Source organism: Petaurus breviceps, unplaced genomic scaffold, assembly GCF_028583685.1.
Source record: "Petaurus breviceps papuanus isolate PSGF00001 unplaced genomic scaffold, PetGlider_PUasm1.0 175, whole genome shotgun sequence".
NCBI lineage: Eukaryota > Metazoa > Chordata > Mammalia > Diprotodontia > Petauridae > Petaurus > Petaurus breviceps.
Genome location: NW_027185764.1, coordinates 69872 through 94815, shown reverse-complemented (window position 1 = coordinate 94815; position 24944 = coordinate 69872). Strand labels below are relative to the sequence as shown.

The 24944-nt window shown below is 36.8% G+C and overlaps 1 protein-coding gene across 1 annotated transcript in view; it reads left to right on the top strand.

The window, feature by feature from the left end:
• Positions 1-15873, top strand: part of LOC138158550 (aldehyde dehydrogenase 1A1-like) — a 45731-nt gene extending 29858 nt beyond the window's left edge. Inside the window, exons 10-13 of the mRNA XM_069084599.1 lie at positions 2397-2561; positions 7097-7254; positions 9667-9741; positions 15341-15873. Coding sequence (XP_068940700.1) covers positions 2397-2561; positions 7097-7254; positions 9667-9741; positions 15341-15413 — 471 coding nt within the window. The 3' untranslated portion in view covers positions 15414-15873. The remainder of the gene's footprint in view (positions 1-2396; positions 2562-7096; positions 7255-9666; positions 9742-15340) is intronic.
• The last annotated feature ends 9071 nt before the right edge of the window (positions 15874-24944 follow it).

The window sequence follows — 24944 nt, the reverse complement described above, 5'->3', positions numbered from 1 at the left end:
CATTTACAAAATCAGCACATAGGCTCAGAATTATATTTGTCATAAAATCATGGATTTGGAATTGGAAAAGATCTTAAAATTCGTGAGCACGACCCCAGATAAAGAACCTGAGGCCCATAAAGCTTAAGTTACCTGCCTAGAGTCACACAGTTGGTGGATGGCTAACTCTGAGCCCTACATGGAATCTCAGGTTTTATTGAGTTCTCAATCTATGATTATATTGTCTTACTCATGGATTATACTGTGGTAAATTGGAAATGCGAAACTTGAGGATAGCTGAACTCACAGTGTTAATATATATACATCATTATAGTGTAGTTGTCCCAAGAGAGTGGGAAAACTCTTTCCAGACCCACAGGTATGTGAATTCTTATGGAGGCAGAGTCAGACAAAAGTAAATGGGAACTGATCCATAAGTGTCCTGCTTTGGGAAGGTCACCATGTGATCTTTAACTCTTGTACCCTAATAGGGTGATGTGAGCTACATACTGAAAGCCTGTTTATATAGTAAGATTCACAAAAAAAGCGAACATCTAAGTGTTTCTTATTAAGGGGCAATGAAAAAAATAGAGAAGGACTGTTTTAATTTGTAACGTAGAGCTTAGTGCATAGAAGAGAGGTCATAGGGACTGAACCTGGGGTCTCTTTGGGATAAAGCTGAGGTGTCAAACTCCTAGCCAGCAGACCACAAGCAACCTGCAAAACTCCCAAGCATGACCACAACCAGATGAACAAAATAAAAAAAAACACACAATACAATATGGATAATGTTCATTTGTAGTTTTCTAAGTCAACATGCAGCTTGCAGGGATCAGTTTCTATGATGGCACTGGAGAACTCCCTGGTGAGGAAAATCCCTCTTATTAATGCAGGTCAGCACTTTTTCTGTAGCTTAATCTTAGAAAGTCACCTAGAGCACTGATATTTTAAGTGATTTACTGAGCCATGGCAGGGCTTCATAACCTTAAAGTAAGCTATGATGCCATATGGCCTCTTAGTGACACATAATAAGCGCTTGTTGATAGATTAATTGATTGCATAGGGTGGCCCTCTTGAAAGCTAACAATATCTCATTTATGGGATACTTTGGAATTAAAAAGCATTTTTCTGTTTGTTTTTGTTTGTTTTCTGAGGGGGGGAAGGCAAGGCAATTGGGATTAAGTATCTCATTTTAAAGATGAGGAAACAGACTCATCAAGGTTGAGTCATATAGTCTACAGTCATATAGTCAAATTGGTAGAGCTAGAATTTACCCTGAGTCTTCTGATTCCAAATCCAGTGCTGTTTTCTCCTGAAGCCAGAGGTGAAGAACCTGCAGCCTCAAGGCCACATGTGACCCTCTAAGTCCTCAAGTGAGGCCCTTTGACAGAATCCAAACTTCAGAGAAATCATGTGGCCTTGAGGTTGCAGGTTACTCACCCCTTGGCCCTACCATACTTTCTTTTATTTTGTCAGCCTTATTCCCAAAACATGTATATGAATGATTGGGAACTTTTAAAACCACTCTTTTGCTTTGATAATTTTGTTTTTTTTTCTTTATAATAATAAATGTTGAAATATTTAACAAGGAAACTGAATATTTACTAAATTCTTTTTACTTAGGATAACCTCAATGGCACAAAATACTGTCAAGAGATAGTTAGCATGAGAGAGTTCTAATAGGCAATAATCGTGTTTGTGTTGTGTTGGCCATTACCAAGTAATCGTCCTGGAAACACTAGCCTCCAAGTCTAAGCTCCCATTTTAAATTTCTCTTGATGAGTTTTGCCATAAGCTTCAGGGGAAAGTGTAAATGCATTGGGAACAAACATCCTTCCAAATAGTAGGCCCAGTTATAGGTGACCTTTTTTTTTTAATCAAATAAAAGTAAACCAAGATTAATTGGATTTTCTCCCTTAATTTTAAAAAGCATATTAAAAGGGATTTTGGTTGAATTATAATTGGGTAAAGTTATGTTATTTAATTTCCCCAAAGTTCTTAGTACAAGATGGTTTAGAATTAATTAAATTTATTATGAACACATTCTAAAGTAGTTGAAGACCAGTCATGTAAAGATGTTTCAAGAGGGGTTTCTTTTTCTCTTTATTTTAGCCACATGTCAAAGATTCATTTAAATTAGCTAGCCATAAGATTCTTCAACACATTTTTAGTAATAAAAATAATTTTAATTTACATTGATCGAAAACTTTAAGGTTTATAAATATAAGAGTTTAAAAAACCAGTTAACTTTCAGGCTACAGAAGCCATTTAGATATGGCATTTGCAACATTTAACCATTTTCTTTTTTTCTTACTCAGAAGTTCAAAGAATCATTGTCACTCTAAGTTAATTTTTTCTTTCTAATTTTCTTTTTCTAATTTATCCTTCCCTCCCCTGCCCCTCATATTTTCATGTAGATTGATAAAGAACAGCACAGTAAAATACTTGACCTCATTGAGAGTGGGAAGAAGGAAGGAGCCAAACTGGAATGTGGAGGAGGACCATGGGGAAACAAAGGTTACTTCATCCAACCCACAGTTTTCTCCAATGTTACTGATGACATGCGCATCGCCAAAGAAGAGGTAAAGGATTGGTTCCACTGGATTCCTTCAGTTACTTTCTTTTTTGTCTACACACTTGTAACAAAATATCTATTTTCAAAACACAATTGGTTGAATAACTTTCCCAATAGAATCTAATCTCCCCCTCTATTTTACCTTAACTGGTGTGTCTTATCTATTGATAGAAATATAACTGTTGCCATCTAGGCTAAGGAACATTGAGCATACCCCAACCATCTGCCAAGAATTACTAAATATCATATGGCAGTTTCAAACTATATTATACCCAAGTTATCTTGTAGACTAAGCTATCCAGAACAAATTGTTTATTGTAACAATATCTGGAGGGAGAAAGACTTCATATAATCTACTAATGACCTCATAGTCATCACCTTGACTATGAAGAAGTCTTCACTTCTATTCAACAGCAACCTAGAGTACTGTGACATTTAAAAAGTTGTAGAGAGATAATTTGTGGGTAATTAGTCGTTTTATTAATAATACTAACATATTACCAGCTAAAGGGGATCAGTGATACTCTCAAATGCCCAAGACAAAGTGTGTCAATAGGCTCACAGTTTATATGCCCTTGGAAGAGCTGGTAGTCCTGAGAGTGGCAATCAGTTCTGATTGGCTTATAATTAGTGAGAGAGAATGAATATTACAATGACAGGTGGTTAACAATTTGTGAGAGAGAATGAGTATTAGAATGAGAGTTAGATTTATTCTAATGAAGGGGGGGGGCGCCCGGAATGTTACTTTGATTATGTTATTTACTTCTAAATTGGCTATCCTAGGGAAATCTAATCAAAGAAGTTACCCCCTTCCATACCTGTGTAGAGCGCAATGGTTTTCTCTACCTTCCATTAAATTCCTTGTAAGGTTGGGTGGGTTCTGAACAAGATGGAGGAGAAAGTTAATTCAATGTCATTATAAGCAGTGTCTTCAGAGACTGAACCTTGAAATAAGGACGTTAGAAAAAAACAACTCTGAATCTCCCCAAATCATTGGTTACTAGTGATCATTCCTCTCAGAACATAGTTACATATCCTTGGAGTTAGTCCCTAGTGTTCTCTTTTTTTAGGCCATGAACACCCCATTTGCTTCTCCCCTTTCCCACAGACTTATTTTTTTCATTCTCTTAATTTTTAGATCATACTCTTAGGGTCATAAGCACATAAACCTAGAGTTGGAAGAGACCCCAGAAGACATTTGCGTACCCCATTAGTTTCTAGATGAAAAAGAATCTGAGACTTGAGAGGGCAAATGACTTGCCCAAGATCACACAAATAGCCAGCAGTAGGTGGAGGTTTGAACCCATATCTTTTGACTCCAGAGCCAGTGAATGCTATTTCCACCGAACTACTCTGACTCCTCTCCTGTTCTTAATATCTTTATGTATGGCAGAGAAAAAAAAAGCCACCATATTTGAACCCAAGAATCTCATTAAAAGATAATATACTAGCACTATTGCTCCTCAGCCCTAGAGTAGAGTAGCTAATACTAATTAATTTCCTTTAGGGGTATGCTGGAGACTGAAGAAGTGGAGACATCTCCACAATCAGCCCATCCATGTATGCTTGAGACAACAAAGTTCTGATTAGGAGGACAGAGAGCAAGGACAATAAATGTTTTTATTAAACATTTACTAAGCACCAGGCACTGAGTTAAATACTGAGGACAGAAATGCAAACAGCGCTGTCCTTGCACTCAAGAAATTTACATTCTAGTGAGAAAGGACTGTGTATTAAGGGATGTTAAGAGTGTGCTTCTGTGGGGGGCTGCAATAGTTATTTGGGGTCATGGCCAGGAGACAGGAAGTGGCATGAAGGCCTAGGCTTCAGTAAGTTAGGTCAAAATCTCACTTCTCACAGTCAGTGTAACCAAGAGTTGAGTCCAAATTTCCAGTTGAGTAGAGATGATCATAAAATAGTGTTGTGGTAAGGAGACAACTGGGGAATGTCATGGAGACCTAAGCTCTAGGAAAATAAGACTTCATCTCTCAAAGCCCTGGCACCCAGGGTTGGAGTCCATATTTTCAGTGGGTTGAAGGTGATGAGAAAACCATGTGAAGTGGTCCTTTAGAGGCCAAGGAGTTAAGACTAGAGCAAGGAAACCAGCAACAGTGAAAAGTCTTCAAAATCCTTGTGACTCTTTCTTGCCTGAGACACACCCTTGCCCTAGACAGATTTCACAATTACCAAGAATCAAGGTATTCATACAACAAATTCTTCTTAGCCATAGTGGGATTTGGTGAGAATGCCCACTATAAGAGTAAACTATTTTCCCAGGACATCCAGGCATAAGGCATTTCAGACAATGGCACGGGGATAGGTTTCACAGCAAGTAGACAACATGTGGCACAAGTAAGTCCGTTCACTAGAGTTAGCCCAGGAAAGAAGGGGGAATTAAGTTCATGCTGTCCAGCTCCTTTCATAATAAACTGGAGGAGGTAAATGGAAACATACACTCAAGCTTCAGCAAGTCAGGTTATGGAAAATAAGTACCAACCATAATTAAAGGCATTACACAAATTGCACAAATATTTTAATAGTTTCCCTGTCTCAATCCACTTCTTTCTGTACTATATGTTCCCATTGCTTGACTCTAGCAAAGCAGAAAGGGGAAATATACAAGACAGTGCTTCAGAATTGTTATAGGATGCCTGGAAGAAAAGGGTCAAGGAAAACCCAAAACCTGGAGCTGATTACAAATACTTAAATATTTATTCTGTTCATTGCTAGAACAAATGACTTTTTACTTCTTCAGAAGCAGCCTAGAGTGATTTCTGCAAACATTTGGAAATCCTCAAGCATTTTTAGATTATGAGCATTTGTTGATTACGTTCGCACCTATATCTTGATGTGTAATATCTGTATTTTTTAAAAACCATTCTAAGTCCATGGTTTGTGAACTCCTTCCCTAACTCTGAAACCACAAGTAGGAAACAGAGGGATACCCATGCTAGGGTAGGATGATTGTACTATTAGGATTTAGAGCTAGAAACTACCTTAAAAATCATCTAGGGACACTTCATAACTTTAGGGTGAAAAGAATGGAAACCCAGAGAGATGATGTGATTTGCCCAGGATCATTCTACTCATAAACAAAAGATATGATTCCTTCTGATTGGGTCATGCATTCACTCATAGACCACAGGAGATGGAAGAGTGGAGCTGAGTTCTGAACAATCAAATCACTCCTTGGTTTTATTAAAATGCTTTCCTCCAACCTAGTTCAAAACTAATCAAGTGACTCCTTGCTACAGGTTTTGTTATAGGCTAGAGACCAGGTCATAAAACATGCTCAGTCTGATGGAATATTTATAGTTAAATTACTTCACATGCTGATGAAAATTAATATCTTCTTCCAGAAGGCCAGTGTTTCTTTCTCTTTTTTTTTTTTAAGCAATCGGGGTTAAGTAACTTGCTCGAGGTTACACGGCCAGGTGTTTCTGGGTGGGTGCTAAGTGTCTGAGCCCGAGATTCGATCTCCAGGTCATCCTGACACTGGAGCCTGTGCTCTTACTCACTGTGCTACTTGGCCGCCCCTCCAGTGTTATTTTCTAATGCTTGTTCTTGCTGTCTGTTGTCTCCCAAATCTTGGTACAGTTTTAAATTTTGAAAGCAGCTTAAAATCACACAAAGACACTTGGGATATTTATGCAATTTTTTTTTTCAAAAATTAGAAGTAGGAATGAGAAGTTTAAAAAATCCTCATGTGGGGGCAGCTAGGTGGTACAGTGAATAGAGCACTGGCCCTGGTGTCAGGAGGACCTGAGCTCAAATCTGACTTCAGATACTTAACATTTACTAGCTGTGTGACCTTGGGCAAGTCACTTAACCCCAACTGCCCTGCCTTCCCCCCTCCAAAAAGAAAAAAAAATCCTCACCTGAAATAATTTGTCTTCTGATATAAATGCAGTTAGTTTTAAATATAGAGTCATACATTCAAAACTTGAAGAGGCTTTGAAAGCTGTCTATTCTAATCCCCCTCATTTTACAGATAAGTAAACTGAGACTGAAAAAAGGCAAAGTGATTTGAGCAATGTGAAATAAGTAGTAAGAAGCAGAGCCAACGTGAGAGCCCATGTCCCTCGATTCTGATTCTGGCATTCTCTCCACTGTTCTGTGGGGCCTCCTGACCTCTTTTCTATTAAGACATTTGTTCATCAAGCATTGATCAGATGCCTGCTATGTGCAAGGTACTATCCTAGTCACTAGGAATACAAAGAGAAATCTAAAACCAGTCTCTGATCTTGAAGCACTGATACAAATTACTTGCCATAGACAGAATTCTGACACATGAGTATGGGGGCCAGTTTACTCCAAAGTGATTTCATATGTCATTGTCGGAAAACATCCATTCCTAAAAACTTGCCAAGCTTCAAGTCATACCCCAAACTTTGAATGAACAAACCAAAACAAACTGTCTACACAACAACAAGAAAAAGCGGCCAACTTGATTTGATTCATATTTGTGTGGTTTCTCACTTCATCTACTTTTCCTCTTTTTCATTTTTTCCACCTGTTTCTTTCCTTCTTTCTATGGGGCAGATTTTTGGACCAGTCCAACAAATCATGAAATTTAAAACTCTTGATGAAGTAATCAAGAGGGCCAACAATACCCACTATGGCTTAGCAGCGGGCATTTTCACCAGAGACCTTGATAAAGCCATCACAGTTTCCTCTGCCCTTCAAGCTGGAACAGTCTGGTAAGTCAAACCTTGTTGATGTCACCTTTTAGGAAATTCTATCACGTCTCAAATCACAGTAAGAAAAAAAACTTGGACATTTGGAAAACAGTATTTTTTTCCTCTTTCAAACTAGGTAGGCTACTGGGATGGAGACTTTCTCTGCTTGTTTTCTGAGCTATAATTGCCTAGTCTATAAAATAAGGGGTTGTACTAGATGAAATCCAGGATCCCTAAAAGTGCTAAAATCCATGATTCCATTATCAAATGTCTCTTGGATAATTACTCTGGCAAAGATTGATATGTTTCCTATATTTAGAAAGGGGTCCTTAAGAAAAAATTCATCAACATCTTCATTTTGAACACATTTACATTTCCTACAACTGAACATTTGTTTCTGGACTAAAGTAACTTGACTCTTAAACATTGTGCACAAATATAGAATTGAACACTTTTCCCCTCTTGTGCTTATTGTGATGACAAACTTAAAATGATCAAGCACATCCATGATAACAGGGCCTGTTGTATGCCTTCCATATGAAGCAATGTGACATGAATATCAGCTATCCCCATCTCTTGAGTCCCTGATTAAATAAGTTAATAATACCAAAAATTTAAGGTGCCATGCATAGCCTTTTTTGTATATGGTTCCTTGAACCAACTAGCTATTTTTGGCTTTTTTCCAGCCAAGTCTTTCATGCCATGGGCCCTCACTAAAGATTGCAAGGCAAGGCATGGAAATGGGTTTCTGTTAAGCAGTTATTTTGTGCAAAGAACCATGCTAAATTCTAGAATTAAACATACAAATTATGTTCTAGGAACTTTCCTGAGAAAGAAAGAGAACACTAAAATCTATAGGCCTAGAATTATGAGTTACCTAAAGAACATGGATTTTCCTAAGTCATACATGGTCTTGATGGTATTTTTTTTTTAAGTATGTGCCCATTCTACCCTCAAAAGAGACAATGTTTTAATGGGATATTGATCTAGGTTGTTCAGTGGATAGAGTACTGAGCCTAGAGTCAGAAAGACCTGAGTTCAAATGTAGCTTCATATATTTACTAGCTATGTGACCCTGTGTGACTTAAACTCTATTTACCTCAGTTTACTTACCCCCCAGGATTATTATGAACAAATTGATCAAATGATATAATTATAAAGTGCTTAGGACAGTACCTGGCACATAGTGTAATATAAATGCTATTTATTATTATTTGTAGATTGTAATGTTTCTTATGCATTTGCTTTAATATATTAGTCCCTCTGGCATCATTGTTATTCCTTTTACCTTATTTTAAGTAAATGGTTTTATTTAAAACTTAAAAGTCATCATTACAAGTGACTGGTTTATTCAAATGAAAATGTGTCAGTGGGTGCAAAAACTTTAATATACCCACATTTGACAGTCCCTTTTGGTGAGAACCTAGACCAGGAGTACAGAACCTGTGGTCTCAAAGCCACATGTGGCCCTCTAGGTTCTCAAGTACAGCCCTTTGACTGAATCCAAACTTCCCAGAATAAATCCCAGGTTCTCCACCCCTGACCTAGACCCTTTAGTAAGAGAGCAAGTTAAAGTGAGTGAGATAGTCAAGAGAATAAGTAGGTGTCCACATACTCATGTGAGAGGTATGAAATATTAAGTATGGGTAACTACCTCATTTACTTGCTATATTAATAACATCAGTAAATATTGTTTAAGTTTTCATGGCATGGCTTATAAATGGTAAGGACTCTTTTGTGATGTTATCCTTTAAAATGTAATAAAAATATAAGTACTTCTGGCTTCTTGAGAGTCACACAGGCTGTGAAATGATGGCATGGGGTATGTTCTCTTCTAGTAGAGGGAATACCTTCATTGGTCAGATGACAATGCTGTTGTAGCATATAATTTACTTTAGAGTTAGTAACTGAAGAGTTAAATGCTTTCATCTTTTTAGTTCATCTAAACCTAGAAAATCTTGCATTAATTGCCTACCATGAACCTTGTAGAGAGGTAGTTTGTCTTAGAAAATAAAGAGATGCTCAAAATCTTGAAGACCTTGGTTCAAGGCCTGCCTCTGCCTCATAGTGGCCATAATTCTGGACAAGTCGTTTAGTCACTTAACATCCTGGAGCATTTTAGGACTGTAAGTTGCAGAACAAATGTAGATCTGCTATGGCAGAGAAACTTGTTTTTTTTCCACTGGGAGTTCTGTATCCCAATGAAATTACAGATCTGATCCAAAAATCAAAGGAGATAATATTTGTTAAGCACTTAGCACACAATGCCTGACACATAGTAAGTCTTTAATAAATGCCTATTCACTTTCCTTTCCTTTCCTCCCTTCCCTTCCAAAAAAATCAAATCAAATTAAGCTCGTACATAGTAGGTACTAAATAATTGCTGATTGAATTGAATTAAAATGTTAGTGTAAAAACTCTTTGTCTTTGCAGGGTGAATTGCTATAATATGCTTTCTCCTCAGTCTCCTTTTGGTGGATTCAAGATGTCTGGAAATGGGAGAGAATTGTAAGTAAGACCTTTTGGCATTTTATGTGGCATATCTATATGTGTTATTTAAGATTTGTCTTCATGGTATTAGTTGATGTTTCCTGTGTGCTCAGGAATAAATTTAGAATCTCTATTTTATTAAGTGCCATCTTTCCTCTTTATTAGGAACCTGTTAGCCCAAATAGCTCATTGAATCTCGGGTTCTACAAATTAGTACAAAAAAGAATATGCAAATACTTACATTTGCACACATACATACACAGAGATACACATACACACACGAATCTTTTCTAAACAAAAGATAGGAGTCAAAATTTAACTATACACATTTTTTTTAATTTATTTATTTACTGGGCAGCGAGGTGGCACAGTGAGTAAAGCGCCGGCCTCAGAGTCAGGAGGACCTGAGTTCGGTTCCGGCCTCAGACATTTAACACACACGCAACAAAAACTAGCCGTGTAACCTTGGGCAAGTTACTTAACCCCAATTGCCCTTCAAAAAGTCAAAAAAGAAAAAGGAAAAGAAACAACAACAAAAAAATTTATTTATTTACTTTTGGTTTACAACATTCAGTTCCACAATCCCTGGAGTTCCAAATTTTCTCCCCTTTCCTCTCCTCCCCCATGGAGGCATGCAATCTGATACTGGTTCTATAAATACCTTCACATTAAGCATTAGTCAAGTAGCAAAGAAGCATTATAACCAATGGAGTGAACGATGAAGAAGGAATGAAACAAAACACAAAAGAGAGAGCAGGCAGTTTGCTTCAATCTGCATTCAGATTCTGTAGTTCTTTTTCTGGATGTGTGTATCTCTTTCCAACATGAGTCTTTCGGAGTTGTCTTATAACTTTGCATTCCCAAGAGGAGCCCAGTCTTTCAAAGGAATTATATTCATTTAAAAATTACACAAGTTATTTTTCTTTACAAACTCATCACTATAATAAAAATGTATTAATTTTGCCATTTTTAAAAAATACATAGGGACTCTGTTACCTTCTCATAGCAACATGTTCCCAGGTTATGTAGGAGAACTTTGATTATATTTGAGTTCAGATTTTCAAATCATGTAAATGAACCTTTAAGGTCTAACCATCCAAAAGGAAATTTGATTTTTGAAAATTCCCTGTATTGCTGTTCTAACTTGCATCAAAATAGTTTTGTTTTGTTTTTTTTAAGCAATTGGGGTTAAGTAACTTGCTCAAGGTTACATGACCAGTTATTTCTGGATGTGGTGTTGAGTATCTGAGCCCGGATTTGATTCAGGTCATCCCGACACTGGAGCGGGTGCTCTTACTCACTGAGCCACCTGGCCTCCCCTAAGCAATTGGGGTTAAGTAACTTGCTCAAGGTTACACGGCCAGGTGTTTCTGGGTGGTTGCTAAGTGTCTGAGCATGGGATTAGATCTCCAGGTCATTCCAACACTGGAGCGGGTGCTCTTACTCTCTGTGCTACCTGGCCGCCCCATCATCAAAATAGTTTTTGATGAACCATCAGTTACATACCTTTTACTTCTTTCTGAAACCATGTTGGACAACTTTCAAAAGAAATCATTCACTATATCATTTTGAAATCTTAGATCTAAACTTATTCAGTTTTTAACTTCTCAGAAATAATTTTATCCATACAAAAATATTGTCATGGTGAAAAAAAAACTGGCACGTTATGTCATGCAAATCATATGTGATCAAGCTTCATGTAGCTGCCTATTTTAGGAACAGAATATTGAAATGGATTTTTCCCCAGTTTCCTGATAGCTTCATGAATCAGATTTTAAGTCTATAACCTTAATATCTTAATTACAAAGGTTAACTCAGTAACAACACTAAGTTAGGATGAAAAATATCATGTCTTTTGTGGAGATTACAGACTTGTTGGGATGAGAGATATATCCTCTTTTAAAAGTGGGTAAAATAAAGAGTAATATTTGGAGATGTGGGAAGGGTTGGGCCCATATCAGTGGATGGAACTCCAGGAATAAAAACACCATTCTGTGCCGCAGATTAGCTCTTCCTTTATAACTAAGAAGCTATGTGACTAGACTTTGGTCACTATGTGTTAAAGACAGAATTTGAACTCAGGACTTCCTGATTTCAATTCTGACACTCTATTCACTAGTTCTTAATATCTCTTAAGAAATAGCACAGACTAACTTCCAAAACTACAGTTAAGATAAAGTTTATTTGCCCATAAAAGTAGAGAGGCATAGAGATGTAAAGGAAAATATATTGAATGGGGAAACAGGATCTACTTAAGATCTTTTGCCAATCTATATGGCCTTATATAAGTCACATAACTGTTATGGACTTTGGTATCTTGATCTATGCAGTATATGAGTCTCATATATTATTAAAGTTAGACCATATAATTCCCAAGTAAATATTTAATTTCCATTTAAAATGACTTAATGAAAGCCAAATATATTGGACTCACTTGTGCATGTCAAATCCCTGGTGAATGCATACTACTCTAATTCAGATCAATTGAAGAAGCATTTGTGAAGCAATTACCAGGTGCTAGGTGTTAGAAATGCATGGGTAAAAAGAAAAACACTCCCTTAGATTTCAAAAACAAAAATTAAAACTATGCCTTAGAGTATATTGTAATTCATTATTTTGGTCCACACATTGCTAAATGCAATCTGGGAATTCAGACATTAATACCCTTAATCACCTACATCAAATAACCCCAAACCATTCTGAGGAAATTGTCATTGGATGTACCATTTCAGCAAAGCACAGAGAAGACAATAGTTTTTGGAAATTGCATGTCTCTATTACAAATATTGTGCCTACTGTGTGTTATTATCCACTGAAGGATTTGATCATTCACTGTGCCAATGTAACTTATCACAAAACCTATGCTCCATCAGAAGCAGAGTTTTCCTGACATTTGAAATACATGTATTTGTAAAAAATTGCTTCTGAATGTTTCCCTATTTTTCCTTCTCCCACTTTCTCTCTTACATTATCTACCCCAAGTCTTGGTTCTTCTTTTGGGGGTTATTGTCAATTAATTGCCAGTCTATTGGAGGTGATTGTGAGTATTGTATACTCTCCAAATTGGACCTTGGGGTGAATTGAATAGTCATAAAATAGCAGAGTGGTATAGCTTTTACTGTAAATGTTCATTTCTATATCTTAACAATGAAGGGATTGGACTAGATAAACTCTGTGGTCCCCTCCAGTTCTGAAATGATGGGATTTTAAGTTCATCACACATGAGAAGACTCAAAATCCTGAAAATTAAATGGTAAATAAGGCCAGGCCACTAAACACTAGGACATGATAGACTAATCATTTCAGAAATATTAGTTGCACCATTTGGCTAATTCACAATGACAAGGCACAATGAAATCAAATAACAGAGATAAAAAGTACAAAGCATTCCAACCCAGGAATCTCTTTATGTTAACTAAAAAGTAACTTTCAGTAAGGTCTTCCATAAGAACTCAGAGAGAAAGAAGTCTCTTTTGAGATTTTTGGCTCAAGCTACATACACCAGTGTTGGCTAAATTCCCACAGGAGCTAAGTTTGTGATGTTTAACTGGCACATTATTTTTTGGAAAATACCAGAAGAGAGCTGGATAGCTTCATGACTTTCTAACTTGAAAAAGGACAGTTGGTCAGTTGAGGTTTAAGATCCCAAATATTCACACATTATTTTATTTAAACAAACAAAAAAATCCCACTCTATTTCAACCCATGTGTATTAGTTCTACTGTCTAGGCTGTCGTCAAAAAAGGTATAAGAATAGCATGAAAAGACTCTAAATACAAGCAGGGTTGTAATTAGATGAGCTCCCATTATTAAGAAAAGAAAAAAAGGGGCTGCTAGGTGGCACAGTGAATAGAGCACCAGCCCTGGAGTCAGGAGGACCTGAGTTCAAATTTAGCCTCAGATACTTAACACTTACTAGCTGTGTGATCTTGGGCAAGACACTCAACCCCAATTGCCCTACATTCCCCCCTCAAAAAAAAAAAGAAAAGGAAAAAACAACTTAGAATGTCTTACATTAAGTGTGTTTAGAACACCTAAGAAGTTATTGGATGAATCAGAATGGGTTCCATGTAAAAGGTACATGAATTGCATCTTAAAGGGAAGAAAGTGACTCTAGGAAGCATAAGTAAGGAGTGATTGCATTCCAGGCAAATGAGACAGCCAGTGAAAAGTTAAGAAGACTGAAGGTGGAGAGTTGGGTTTGAGGGAGAGTGAGAAGATCAGTTGGGCTAGATTGCAAAGTACAGGAGAGGAGGAAAGTCCAAAGGATTACTTAGCCCTATTCTTTCACTAATCTAAACATAGCAAATAAGTTCTTAGAATGGGTACAAAGTCTTTCAGTGTTAGTGGTGAGCCATTAAATGAGAGTAGATTCAGACCGATGCTAGGGTCTTTGTGGGAAGTTATGGATGTGTCCACATAAAATATGTTTAATTGTGTTTTGGAGGGAGCCAGGGAGGAAAACTGAATTCAGTTCTAAAGAAAAAGTTGGGTTTTTGTCTTCTGCTCTTTTGCATGTAACAGAACCTGTCATAAGGTGATTTTAAACCTTGTTTGGTTTCAGAACATGTTTGTGTGCATGTGTGTCGACACAGCCAAGTTTTAGAAGCAAAAGGCTTTTCGTTTCATGCCAGCCAACAAGATAAACATATTCATTTGTGTTTTGGAATCTCAGTCCCCTAGAGAAATAACTAGGAAAGGATGGCTAGAACTTTGCACTAAATGCCAGTTGGGAAAGAAAAGGATATTGACTCTTCCCATGTTATAAATATCCCCATACTCCCTGACTCACTGGCTGCCAGCCTGCACCTCTTCAGGAGTTTGGAGATGGGATGTGGGCTCTAAGATATAGAACAGGCTCAGAGCTCTTAGAGGATAAGCAGGGAGGCAGGCCCCCTTTTCCCATTAAAACTGCACATAATTGAACCGTCTTCTCTCTGCATTTGTATCCCTGTCCCCTCCCATAGTCCTCTGCACTGTCTTGTTACTTCACTCCTCTCCTTAACCTCCATTCCCTTCCACTTACTTATGTAGCTAGACATTCCCCTGAGCTTCACTTTGGAAATGTTTCCTAGAATCTCAGCCTTGTGTCTGATGAAGTAATGCCTGTATTACTTAACTATAATATGAACATTAGTGTTGAAACTTCCAATTTCTAAAACCATGTAGCTGGGCACCCAAAAGGCCATAACTTTTTATATGATTTGATAGGAGAGCATGAATCATTAGTATAGAAAGTGCCTCTAAATAATTATTGCTTATATTCTTGATGTTTCTGAGAAGATAGAATGATTAATTAATCCTAAGGATTTGTGGAAGGTCCATAGATGGGGATTTTGTGAATATGGGTAATTCCCAACGTAGAGATATCTTCTACTGATTCAGATCAGGACCTCATTAATTTATATTCTTTGAGACTTGAGGCACTTAGATATTATTCCTTACCCACTGTCACATAACTAGCATGAGTCAGAAGCAGGACTGCTTTCCAGCCATTCCCCTACCTTGTGTTTTACCTATCCTAATGAACAGGTCCAAATTCATACTGAAACATAGATTATGTAGTATATGGATAGCAATATCTCAAATGCAATTTTGGATTGCTTTTTCCCTCTAGGGGAGAATATGGTCTCCATGAATACACTGAAGTCAAGACTGTCACGGTGAAGATTTCTGAGAAGAACTCCTAAGAATAGCACAGGAGATGGTGCTCTCTGTCTTCGATAACTGAGCAACTCTAACCCTAAATCATGAAAGATGTTACAGCTGCCATTTTCTCCTGACCTTAGCAGCATCCAAAAACTGTATCTAGAGTGTGCCATATGCCTTCTTACTCTCATGTAAACATGATCAATCTGTTCTACCTGAAATTAACTCACGATCTCTCAAGCATTAGAACAATGATGAGTTTTGCTTGGTAAATGATTCTTGCAGAGTTTAAGCCATTAAGGAACATTTTATGTTTTTACTTTTTCTTTCTATTAATGATTAATTGAAATTTACTGCACACGTTAACTTACCAGCTCAACTTACTCTGCTCAGTGACAGTTAAGTCTTCTTTGTCTTTGGAAACAGCATATCCAATAAAGCAATAACCACTCTACGTAATTGTAGTTTCAGTATTAGTTTAATTAAAACAATTTTACATAACACTGTGTACATGTGGATATTTTAAGAGCAGATCTCCATTATGGGGGTTTCAATTTCATGTAATATAAGACATATTTTGTGTTGAATTAGTCTTGTATTTTATTTTTAAGTCTAAGGCACAGGTCCCTGAACTTTTCCTCATGAAGGAAGTGTGGTGGTGGTGGTTGTTTTTTTAATTTCACTTAGGTCTTATGATTGCTATATTGAATAATGTGAAGGGTAATATCAAGGAAAGTGCTGACAGTTCAAGTGATCAAATTTACATTCTCTACGGGAACCCAGAGTATCATAACTAGGGAGTTGAAAGGAATTTCAAAAGTTATCTACTTCATCCTCCTCCTTTTATAGTTTGAGAAATAGGGAAGATGGGTTAAATAGTTTGTCACAAATGTGACAAATAGCAAAGCTGGACCTTAAACCTGGGTCCTCTTGCTCCAAAGCCAGCACTCATTCCCATTGTACCACCCCTACAAATTGTGAGCAAGACAGAAGGTAGTTGGCAGCTGCTTTGGATACCAACCCTGATGGGTCTTCAAAGTCGACTTGTACATCATGATGAAATTATTGGGAGGCTCTGGTCTGGGAGTGGGGAACCTGTTCTGCTCTAAGCAGGAGTAATAAGCATTTCTTTTACTTAACATCAACACCCTTGCCCATCCTCTGTTTCCTGCAAACACCTACATTTTCCTACTGTTGTGATTTCCCATATGAAGTTTCTATCTTTGAGGAGCACAAGGTCTTGTTGTCTAAGCCTATTAAGAGTGACTGAATTCATAGGATCACAGATTTAAAACTAAAGAAATATCAGAGATCATTTACTCCCTGATTCTATAACTCAGGCATAATGAGCAAAACGATTTTCCCAGGATCACAGAGGTGATGAGTGTCAGAGCTGTTATTATAACCCAGATCCCCTGACTTAGAGCCTGGTTCTATGTGCCCTGGGTGAATGCTTCATCAAAACAAACCAAGAATGAAGGCTAATATTTAGTTTTCTAGTCTTAAGAGGGGGGAAGCAGAAGGGTGGGGAGTAGGGTAGAAGATGAAACTCCCTGTACAAAACTTCTTAGGTTTATGTGAACTTATTAGTACTTTGGAAATGAGTTTGCTTACCAATAATTGAAATGTCAAGAGAATAAACCTCAACAAACATTAAAACTTAGTAATAATATTAACATTAATAATTTACAAAAAGTTCAAGTGCAAATCTTTAAATTTCAGTATCACCCCATCCACCTTACCAAACACAGACCAGATCACATACCAATTAATACAACAAATGTCTTTAACGAAGTATAAAATAGATGACTTGCTAGCCATACAAAATAATGTTGTTCTGGGATTCAACCAGAATTTTACCCCCAGGAAAGTATAACAGAGTCTGGAACATAGAACAAGAGGATTAACAAAAACCAAAACATTTTAAAACAACAGCTTTATTGTATAAATAAGACATTAAATGATTATACAGAAAATTTCTGTTTGACATTTGCTTGTACTAAACCTGTAGGCATACTTTTGGTCACATGATGCCAAATTTTGCAATTATACTTATGATCAATTCTAATAGGTAGAATTTAGCAGTGTCCAGATGCTTTAAGTTCAAACTTTAGAGAAAAATTCTGAAACAATCTCTTATGATAATCCAAACTCTCCTATATTCTTCCCACTGCTCATTTTAATAATTATAATATATTGTTATATTTATTACATTATATATATTTATTATATATAATATTATATGATAATAATTTTAATATAATTTTATAAATATATATTATATATATTTATTATAATTAAAAATCTTCATGTGGGGGCACCTAAGTGGTGCAGTGAGTAAAGCACTGGCCCTGGAGTCAGGAGGAGCTGAGTTCAAATGTGGCCTCAGACATTTAACACTTACTAGCTGTGTGACCTTAGGCAAGTCACTTTAACCCCAACTGCCCTGCCTTCCCCCACTCCAAAAAGCAAAATTAAAAAAAATATATGATGCTAGGATAAAAGTGATGAGGTATGGGCTCTGGGAGTCCCTTTGAGCTCTCCTTGAATCTTTGAGGTACAGGCTCTGGGAACCCCCTTGGACTCTGATTAAATTGTCCCATTTGATGAAGCATTTGCATGAGGCCATAAGCCTTACATTGTGGCTGGGCCCAAACCTCTGTTACTAGACTTTTCACCCTTGACCCTATCAAAATATTAATCCACCCTTGAACTGGCCTAGCCCACCATTGTCTGTAGTCTCCAGGTAGCCTCCTGCAGCTTCCCAGCCTTAATCACTCCTTGACCTCATTAACTCCTCCTCCTGAAGACCTTCCCCAAACTCCTCCTCTAGACCACCCTTGGATTCCTCCCACAACCTTCTGTATATGACCTAACACAGACTTAACTCTGTGTCTAATACAAGCGAACTTTTAAAAAACTTTACTTTTCTTTGGCTGAGAGAAGCCTTGATTCGAATTCATTCGTCAGGACCTGGCGTGTTGCTATTTTGGGGTCTCTAGAGCAACCCTAACCCTTTTTATGGGTAACCTCTTCAAAAAGATTTAGTTTTTGAAGAGATTTTTCACCTCCTTATGAAGATGATGAAACAAAGTCTCAAAGCTTTTAAGTGATTTGTCCAAGGGCTACTCACAGATAATAAGAAATATAAGTGGGATTTTAATTTTGGTGCTCTCTTGGAAAGTTTGGAATTCATTCTGCTGAATCACACTGCCTCCCCTAATTTTATTCTTTTCATTTAGATTAATATTAATACTAATAACCTGAAATAATTATGTGAGAGATTGCTGCAAATTACTAATAAATGAAAAATCAAACCTTCTTAATATATTGAAGGGGATAAAAATAATAAAAACCTAGTTACTATAAAATAGCATCTTATATTTGTCAAATATTTTATGATTGTGAAACCATTTTATGTAAATTATATAATTTTATTCTATAAATTCAACATTTATCAGTCACCTACTCTCTATAAGACATCATGTTGGGGGGGGGGGCAACTAAAAGGCGCAGTGAATAGAGCACCTCAGTAGAACCTGAGTTCAAATTCTGCCTCAGACACTTAACACACTAGCTGTGTGACTTTGGCCAAGTCATTTAACCCCAATTGCCCTCCAGAAAGCAAAAAAGACATCACGTTAGGATGTAAGGATACAAAAGTAAAACAGCACAGATTGGGGCCTCAAGACTTGTACAACAACAATTCAATGATTTAGGGAAGTAATGCAAATTTTGATATCTGCAATTTGTAGATGAGGAAACCAAGGCTCCAATAAATGGTGTTTTTGCTTAAAATAATTAAACTAAGAAAAGCCTAAACAAATATGTAGGATAGGCTCATTATCATTATAATATATAACTAATAAAATTATTATTTGAATAAATAATTGGACAAGTAATAATTATAGGTTCTAATTTTAACCTCACAAAAACTTGGATAATTATCTTCATTATACAGATCAGGAAACACAGGCAGAAGAGTTTCAGTTCTTCCTGACTCCACATCCAGTCTTCATCCATTCAATCTAATTGTAATGCATGCCTGATTTGGAATTCAGATTATGATATTTCCAGCTTGTTTTTCTTTACCTTTCACTTGGAAAATCTCCATTGATGGGAAGCTCAATTCTTAAATTCACTCTGGGACAGCTCTAATCATTAAGAAATCATTCTTTCCATTGAGATAAAACTTTCTTATCTGCAGCTTCTACCCACAGCTCCTATTCTCCCAAATCAAATCCAAATGCTTCCTTCACAGTGCAACCTTCCTACTCCTGGAATAAACCAAGTACACAAACGCTAAGCCTTTTCTTCCCTAAGATAAGCATCTTTTAATTTAAGCATTCCTTTAACCTAACTCAGGACTCTTACTCTATTCTATTTACAGGATTACAAAAGGTACAATTAATCCCCCAAAATCTCAAAGGCTTCCAGGACACAATGCAAACATGAGGAATCTAAAAGAGAAAAGTCTCTTTAATCTGTTTAATCTTTAATTGCAAGTCTTAGCCCTGAGTGTCTTGAAGTAGTCAAAAAGAATGCCAGTTATAAATGAATTTATATTTTATACTATATTGGCCCAGTAAATTGTTCCATGAATGTAACACATTGTCACCATTGAAGAAGACTGGAAGGTCTGCACATTTCTCAGATCCCTCAAATGGAAGGAAGAAACAAAGGAAACAAACATTCTTTATGTGCCTATGTTCCAGGTACTGTGTTCAATGATGTGCAAACAATTGTCTTTTTTTTATCCTCACAACAACCTTAGGAGGAACGATTCTTATCCTCATTTTTATATGAAAAGACTGAGGCAGACAGAAATTAAGTGACTTGCTCAAAGTCACAAAGCTAGTAAATGTCTAAGGTCATATTTGAACTCTGGTCTTTCTGACTTTAGGTTCAACTTTCTAACCACCTCACTAACTGCTTCTAAATAAATCTTTTGGGTTCTATAATGGTATCTACACAATGAAAAAGAAAGAAAGAGAGGAAGGAAGGAAGGAAGGAAGGGAAAAGAAAGAAAGGAAGAGGAAAGAAAAGAAAGAAAACCCTGTTGCCCAACTGGCCAGTTCCAGTTTGGTCTCCAGGGTGGCTCCTTTTCTACTCTCAGATCTTGTTGTTTGTCCTTCATTCTTGAAAAGAACCATGACATCAAGTAGGTGATACCATTGACATGCAAGTAAATCATAAAATAAAAGCTGAGAATATACAGAATGAGGAAAGACTTATAAGAGTATGAAGGAAGATATCCTTAAGAAAAGAAATTAATTTAAAAAATAATTTGAAGTTAAGAATAAGAAGGAAAAAATAATTTGAAACTTCTTTACCCTCTCTAGAGTTCAATATTATATGGCATTTAGAAGCCATATATTCATTTTAATTTGATCTTTGTAACCTTAGCACCCCTGATATTAGGTGAGCATATATTCATTTTAATTCTATAATGCTATGTTCTCGTTAAAGTCTGTTCTCAGTAACTCTTACCCTAACTTATCATAGCCTTTACAGAAGAACATTAAATTTTATATACTTTTCAATTGCTTCTTGACTTTAAAACATTTTTTTTCTCTCTTTGAGGTCAATCTGGAAACTGGGATCTCTTTGGAATTTACCTTTCTTTGAGTATGAATGCTCCTGTACAATTTTCCTTTTCATTATTTCCAGAAATATTATCTGGGAGTCCCGATGTAGGGGCTGATAACAGGGCTTGCTTAGTTGTTCAAAAACAGTTAGCTACAAAGGGGTAAATAAATCCTAATGTTATTTACTTTTACTCTTTTGGAGGAGGAAACTGAAGGTGGTCTAAAATTTTACTGTTCTGTCTTTTAATCAGAAAAAAAAAATAACATTCATTCTGTAGTACATTTGTCATCCCCTTTAGGTCCAAGATTTTAGTATAACTTTTAAAGAATTTACACTAAAATTAAAATTAATTCTACCAAAAAAAAACCCTTCATATTTAGAGAATGACAAACTAAAGCTGTTTGGGTATTGATCTGTGTATCAAAAAGTAAAATTGACTGCTCTTACTATGTAAGTGAGACTTGAGCAGTTAGAGGTACTCATAAAAACATTCATATCACAATTTAGAAATTTTCAGTAGAGAAATTACTTTTTAATCACAAATTGAGTCACTAGTGCTTGTATCTTTCATCTCTGCAATCTCCAACTTGCCTAGAGTAGGAACTATAGAGAGAAAAGAGACACTTGTATTTTCTGAAGACTTTCGAAAGTTTCACTTTTTACATTATTTTTTTCCCTTAGCTAATCAGACCAAAGAGGGTGGGGATTGGGTGAGGGGGGGGAAAGATTCATTTATTAGGATATGGAACAAAACAAAAAACTTGGAAAATACTTGCTAGCACAGATCAGCACAAAGCACAGATAAGACAGCTGGCTAACCCTCATGTTCTCATGCTATAAATTTCTGTTTAGCTGCACCCAGCATCTCATTTTTTTTTAATTCTGTAAGTCCCAGTTTTTCTTTCTGCAATCTCTAGCAAAATGCCTCCTCACTCTGGCAATGAAGATATTCCCATTCCCTGAGGTTAACTGGCAAGCTTCAAAAAGGAGCCGGAAGTATTTATGCAGTGACTAAGATTGCCTGAGGTTTCTTCCTAAATTTCTTTTCTCTTTTTTTTAAAGCAATTGGGGTTAAGTAACTTGCTCAAGGTTACACAGCCAGTTATTTCTGGGTGTGGTGCTAAGGATCTGAGCCCGGATTTGATCCCCAGGTCATCCAGACACTGGGGCCGGTGCTCTTACTCACTGAGCCACCTGGCTGCCCCCTAAGTTTCTTTTCTTTATCTCTTCCTTCATATTGGGCAATTTCTGGTATAACAAAATAGCATCTGAAGGGTATTATATTTCTGGGCTGGGTGACATTAGGTATAAATCTTTCTTGGAAAGAAAAATTACCAGCAGCTGTCCCTCTTGTCCCTCTTACGGTAGCGGAAGAAGCGTGTCATGGAAAAGCAGAGAGAAGAGAACAGTCAGAACAGAATAGTCAGAATTGGTCCTTTAAGGAGCCGTGGGCATGTCCCATCAGACAGGATTGCCCAATGCCAAACGTAAACATAGTTCATTTATTTTGGGTGAGATTGTTCAATGGACATTCTTAGATTCTCTATTGCTGCAATATCCAAAAGTGACACATTTAGGCCAAAATAGTTCAGCTGAATTTCCAGCAATTTTGGACCAAAGTTTACTTAATTTAATGGTGTGTGCCTTGGTCATTGCCTCAAATTTAGGATTTAAGCAATTTTCCCAGAGGGGTGCCAGGGGAACTTTATTATCTGCTCCCATTGTTACCCATTAAGGGACATTAAATGGGAAACAGCAGCAGTGATCATAAGTGACTCAGGGAGGCTAATTTTGGGAGGTTGCCACAAGTTACCATGTAGTGGGACCCTCACAAAAGAGGCAATGACTAGTGGGATATTCCCACACCTGTCCCAGGTAAAGACCAGAATGTGAGCATTCCTAGAACACCTTCTTCCTTTATGATTGAGTCGATTTAGAAAAACCAATTAAACATAATAAATTTAAGTAGCTAATTGTTTTATCAGCCAAAAAGTTATTTTACTGTGGTCATCCTCCGCATAGAAGAAATAAGAGGTTTAGAGCTAAAGAGCTGTCTTGTTTTGGTCAGCTGCCACTATAAAGAGGAAGTTTTATCACATTTTTTTATTCACTCCACCTCTTTTCTTTATTAATTTGTAGTTTCTCTGAAAATTTTGCTAAAAGTCTACTGTTCACAATTGATTTTTAAGGCCATTTTATCAACTTTAATTTTACTTGTATGATAACTGTCTAGGTGCCCTAGATACTTTACTGTTCTATTAACAAGGCTCTCCCATTAAGGAACTCACCTTGACTCTGAGAAAAGAACTGATAAGTGAAATTCAACCTGCAAGATAGTCTTTTGAGAAGAATTCTTCTTCAGAAATGATTGCTGGAGACCCTCACCAGTCTCCTGGCTCTCTCGACAATTGTCATGATAAAAATATGCAGTAAAGAGAAACTGAGGCACAAAATTCCAAGCATGATGAATTTATTAGAATGGCTAGCAAATACCAATAAATTGGACCCAAGACCCCTCAGTACACAAGGATACATCTAGCAGTGGTCTGGTTTTAAAGTCTTTGTAGCTCTGTAGGCTTTCAAACTTTCAAGCTCTGCCTGAGCTTGCATTCTGAGCCAGATAACAAAATTTAGGGGTTTCTCCTCCTCATGGTCTTCTATTTCAAGAACACCTATATGCTCTACCCAAAGGAATGTAAATTTTGATGACTGAAACCTAGCAAGATATCTTGGGGTTTAGTGGTTAGATTTCTTTCTTAAAGACTACACCTTAAACCCAATTTACTCTGGCTCTTATTGATTGGTCAACAATAGGTCCTAGTCTAAGCACCACTCAATCACCATTGTTTGGGTCCTGATGGCTTAGAGTGAATAGTAATTGTTTCTGCTTTGGCCAGAAACCCTGAAGTCTTCCCCTCCCAGACTGATTTTTTTTTATTAGGCCAAAGGTGCCATTCCTTGGCTCATTTCTTAACTAGCCTTAATTAGTGAGGACTCAGACCTTAGTCTAAAAAGGCCAAGGTCTCCCACTGCATCTGGGGTTATCGCCAGTCATCCTGATCTATATCGTGCCACTGGACCCAGATGGTTCCAGAGGAGAAAGTGAGGTTGGTGACCTTACACAGCCTTCTCTCACTTCAATCCAATTTACTGTCAAGTCATCATCTTCCTGATATCATGGTCCTCTTCAAGAAGGAAGGACAAACAACAATAAGGAAATATGTTTAACATGATTGTACATATATAACCTATATCAGACTGCTTGCTCTCTTAAGGAAGGAGGAAAATGGGGAGGGAGAAAAATTTGGAAATAAAAACCTTACAAAAATGAATGTTGAGAATATCATTACATGTAATTGAAAAAAAATACTATTAAGTGCAAAAAATAAATAAATAAAATTATGAGTTGCCATTGAACCTGTACTTATTTAAAATTTACAAGATCACAAATCATGTTGATACTACTATAATTCTTACTATTTGATGCTTGGGAAATGTTGAATTGTGGGAAACATAGGGATTAAAATTCTGTTCATTATCATAGTATTTCACAGATCCATAATTTCAATAGTGTGTCTTCTCTCATCTTTTATCTCATTGATAATCTTTCTGTGTATAGAAATGCTTCCTAAGTTGTTTGCTTGGGGAAAACAAAATCTTCATTTGGTGACTCCTCTGATTAGCCTCTCCAAATATAACTATGTTGGTCTTTATATGATATATAACATCATCTCCTCCCAAAGCAAAAGTATTTTAGCTGAATAGAACCTTCTAGAACTTCCATTTCGTTGTTCAGAGTCACCTCACACCACCATGAGGCACTGGAGTATGGATTTATTGGAGAATATGATTCAGTATTAATGAAGAAATTGGTGTTAACTTATTGCTTTATAGTGGAATTTCCATTTGATTATGATTATTTGGAAAATTGGATCTGCCCTTTGCTATAGAAACACTGTGGTTGTCAAAGCAGCTGACCCCAT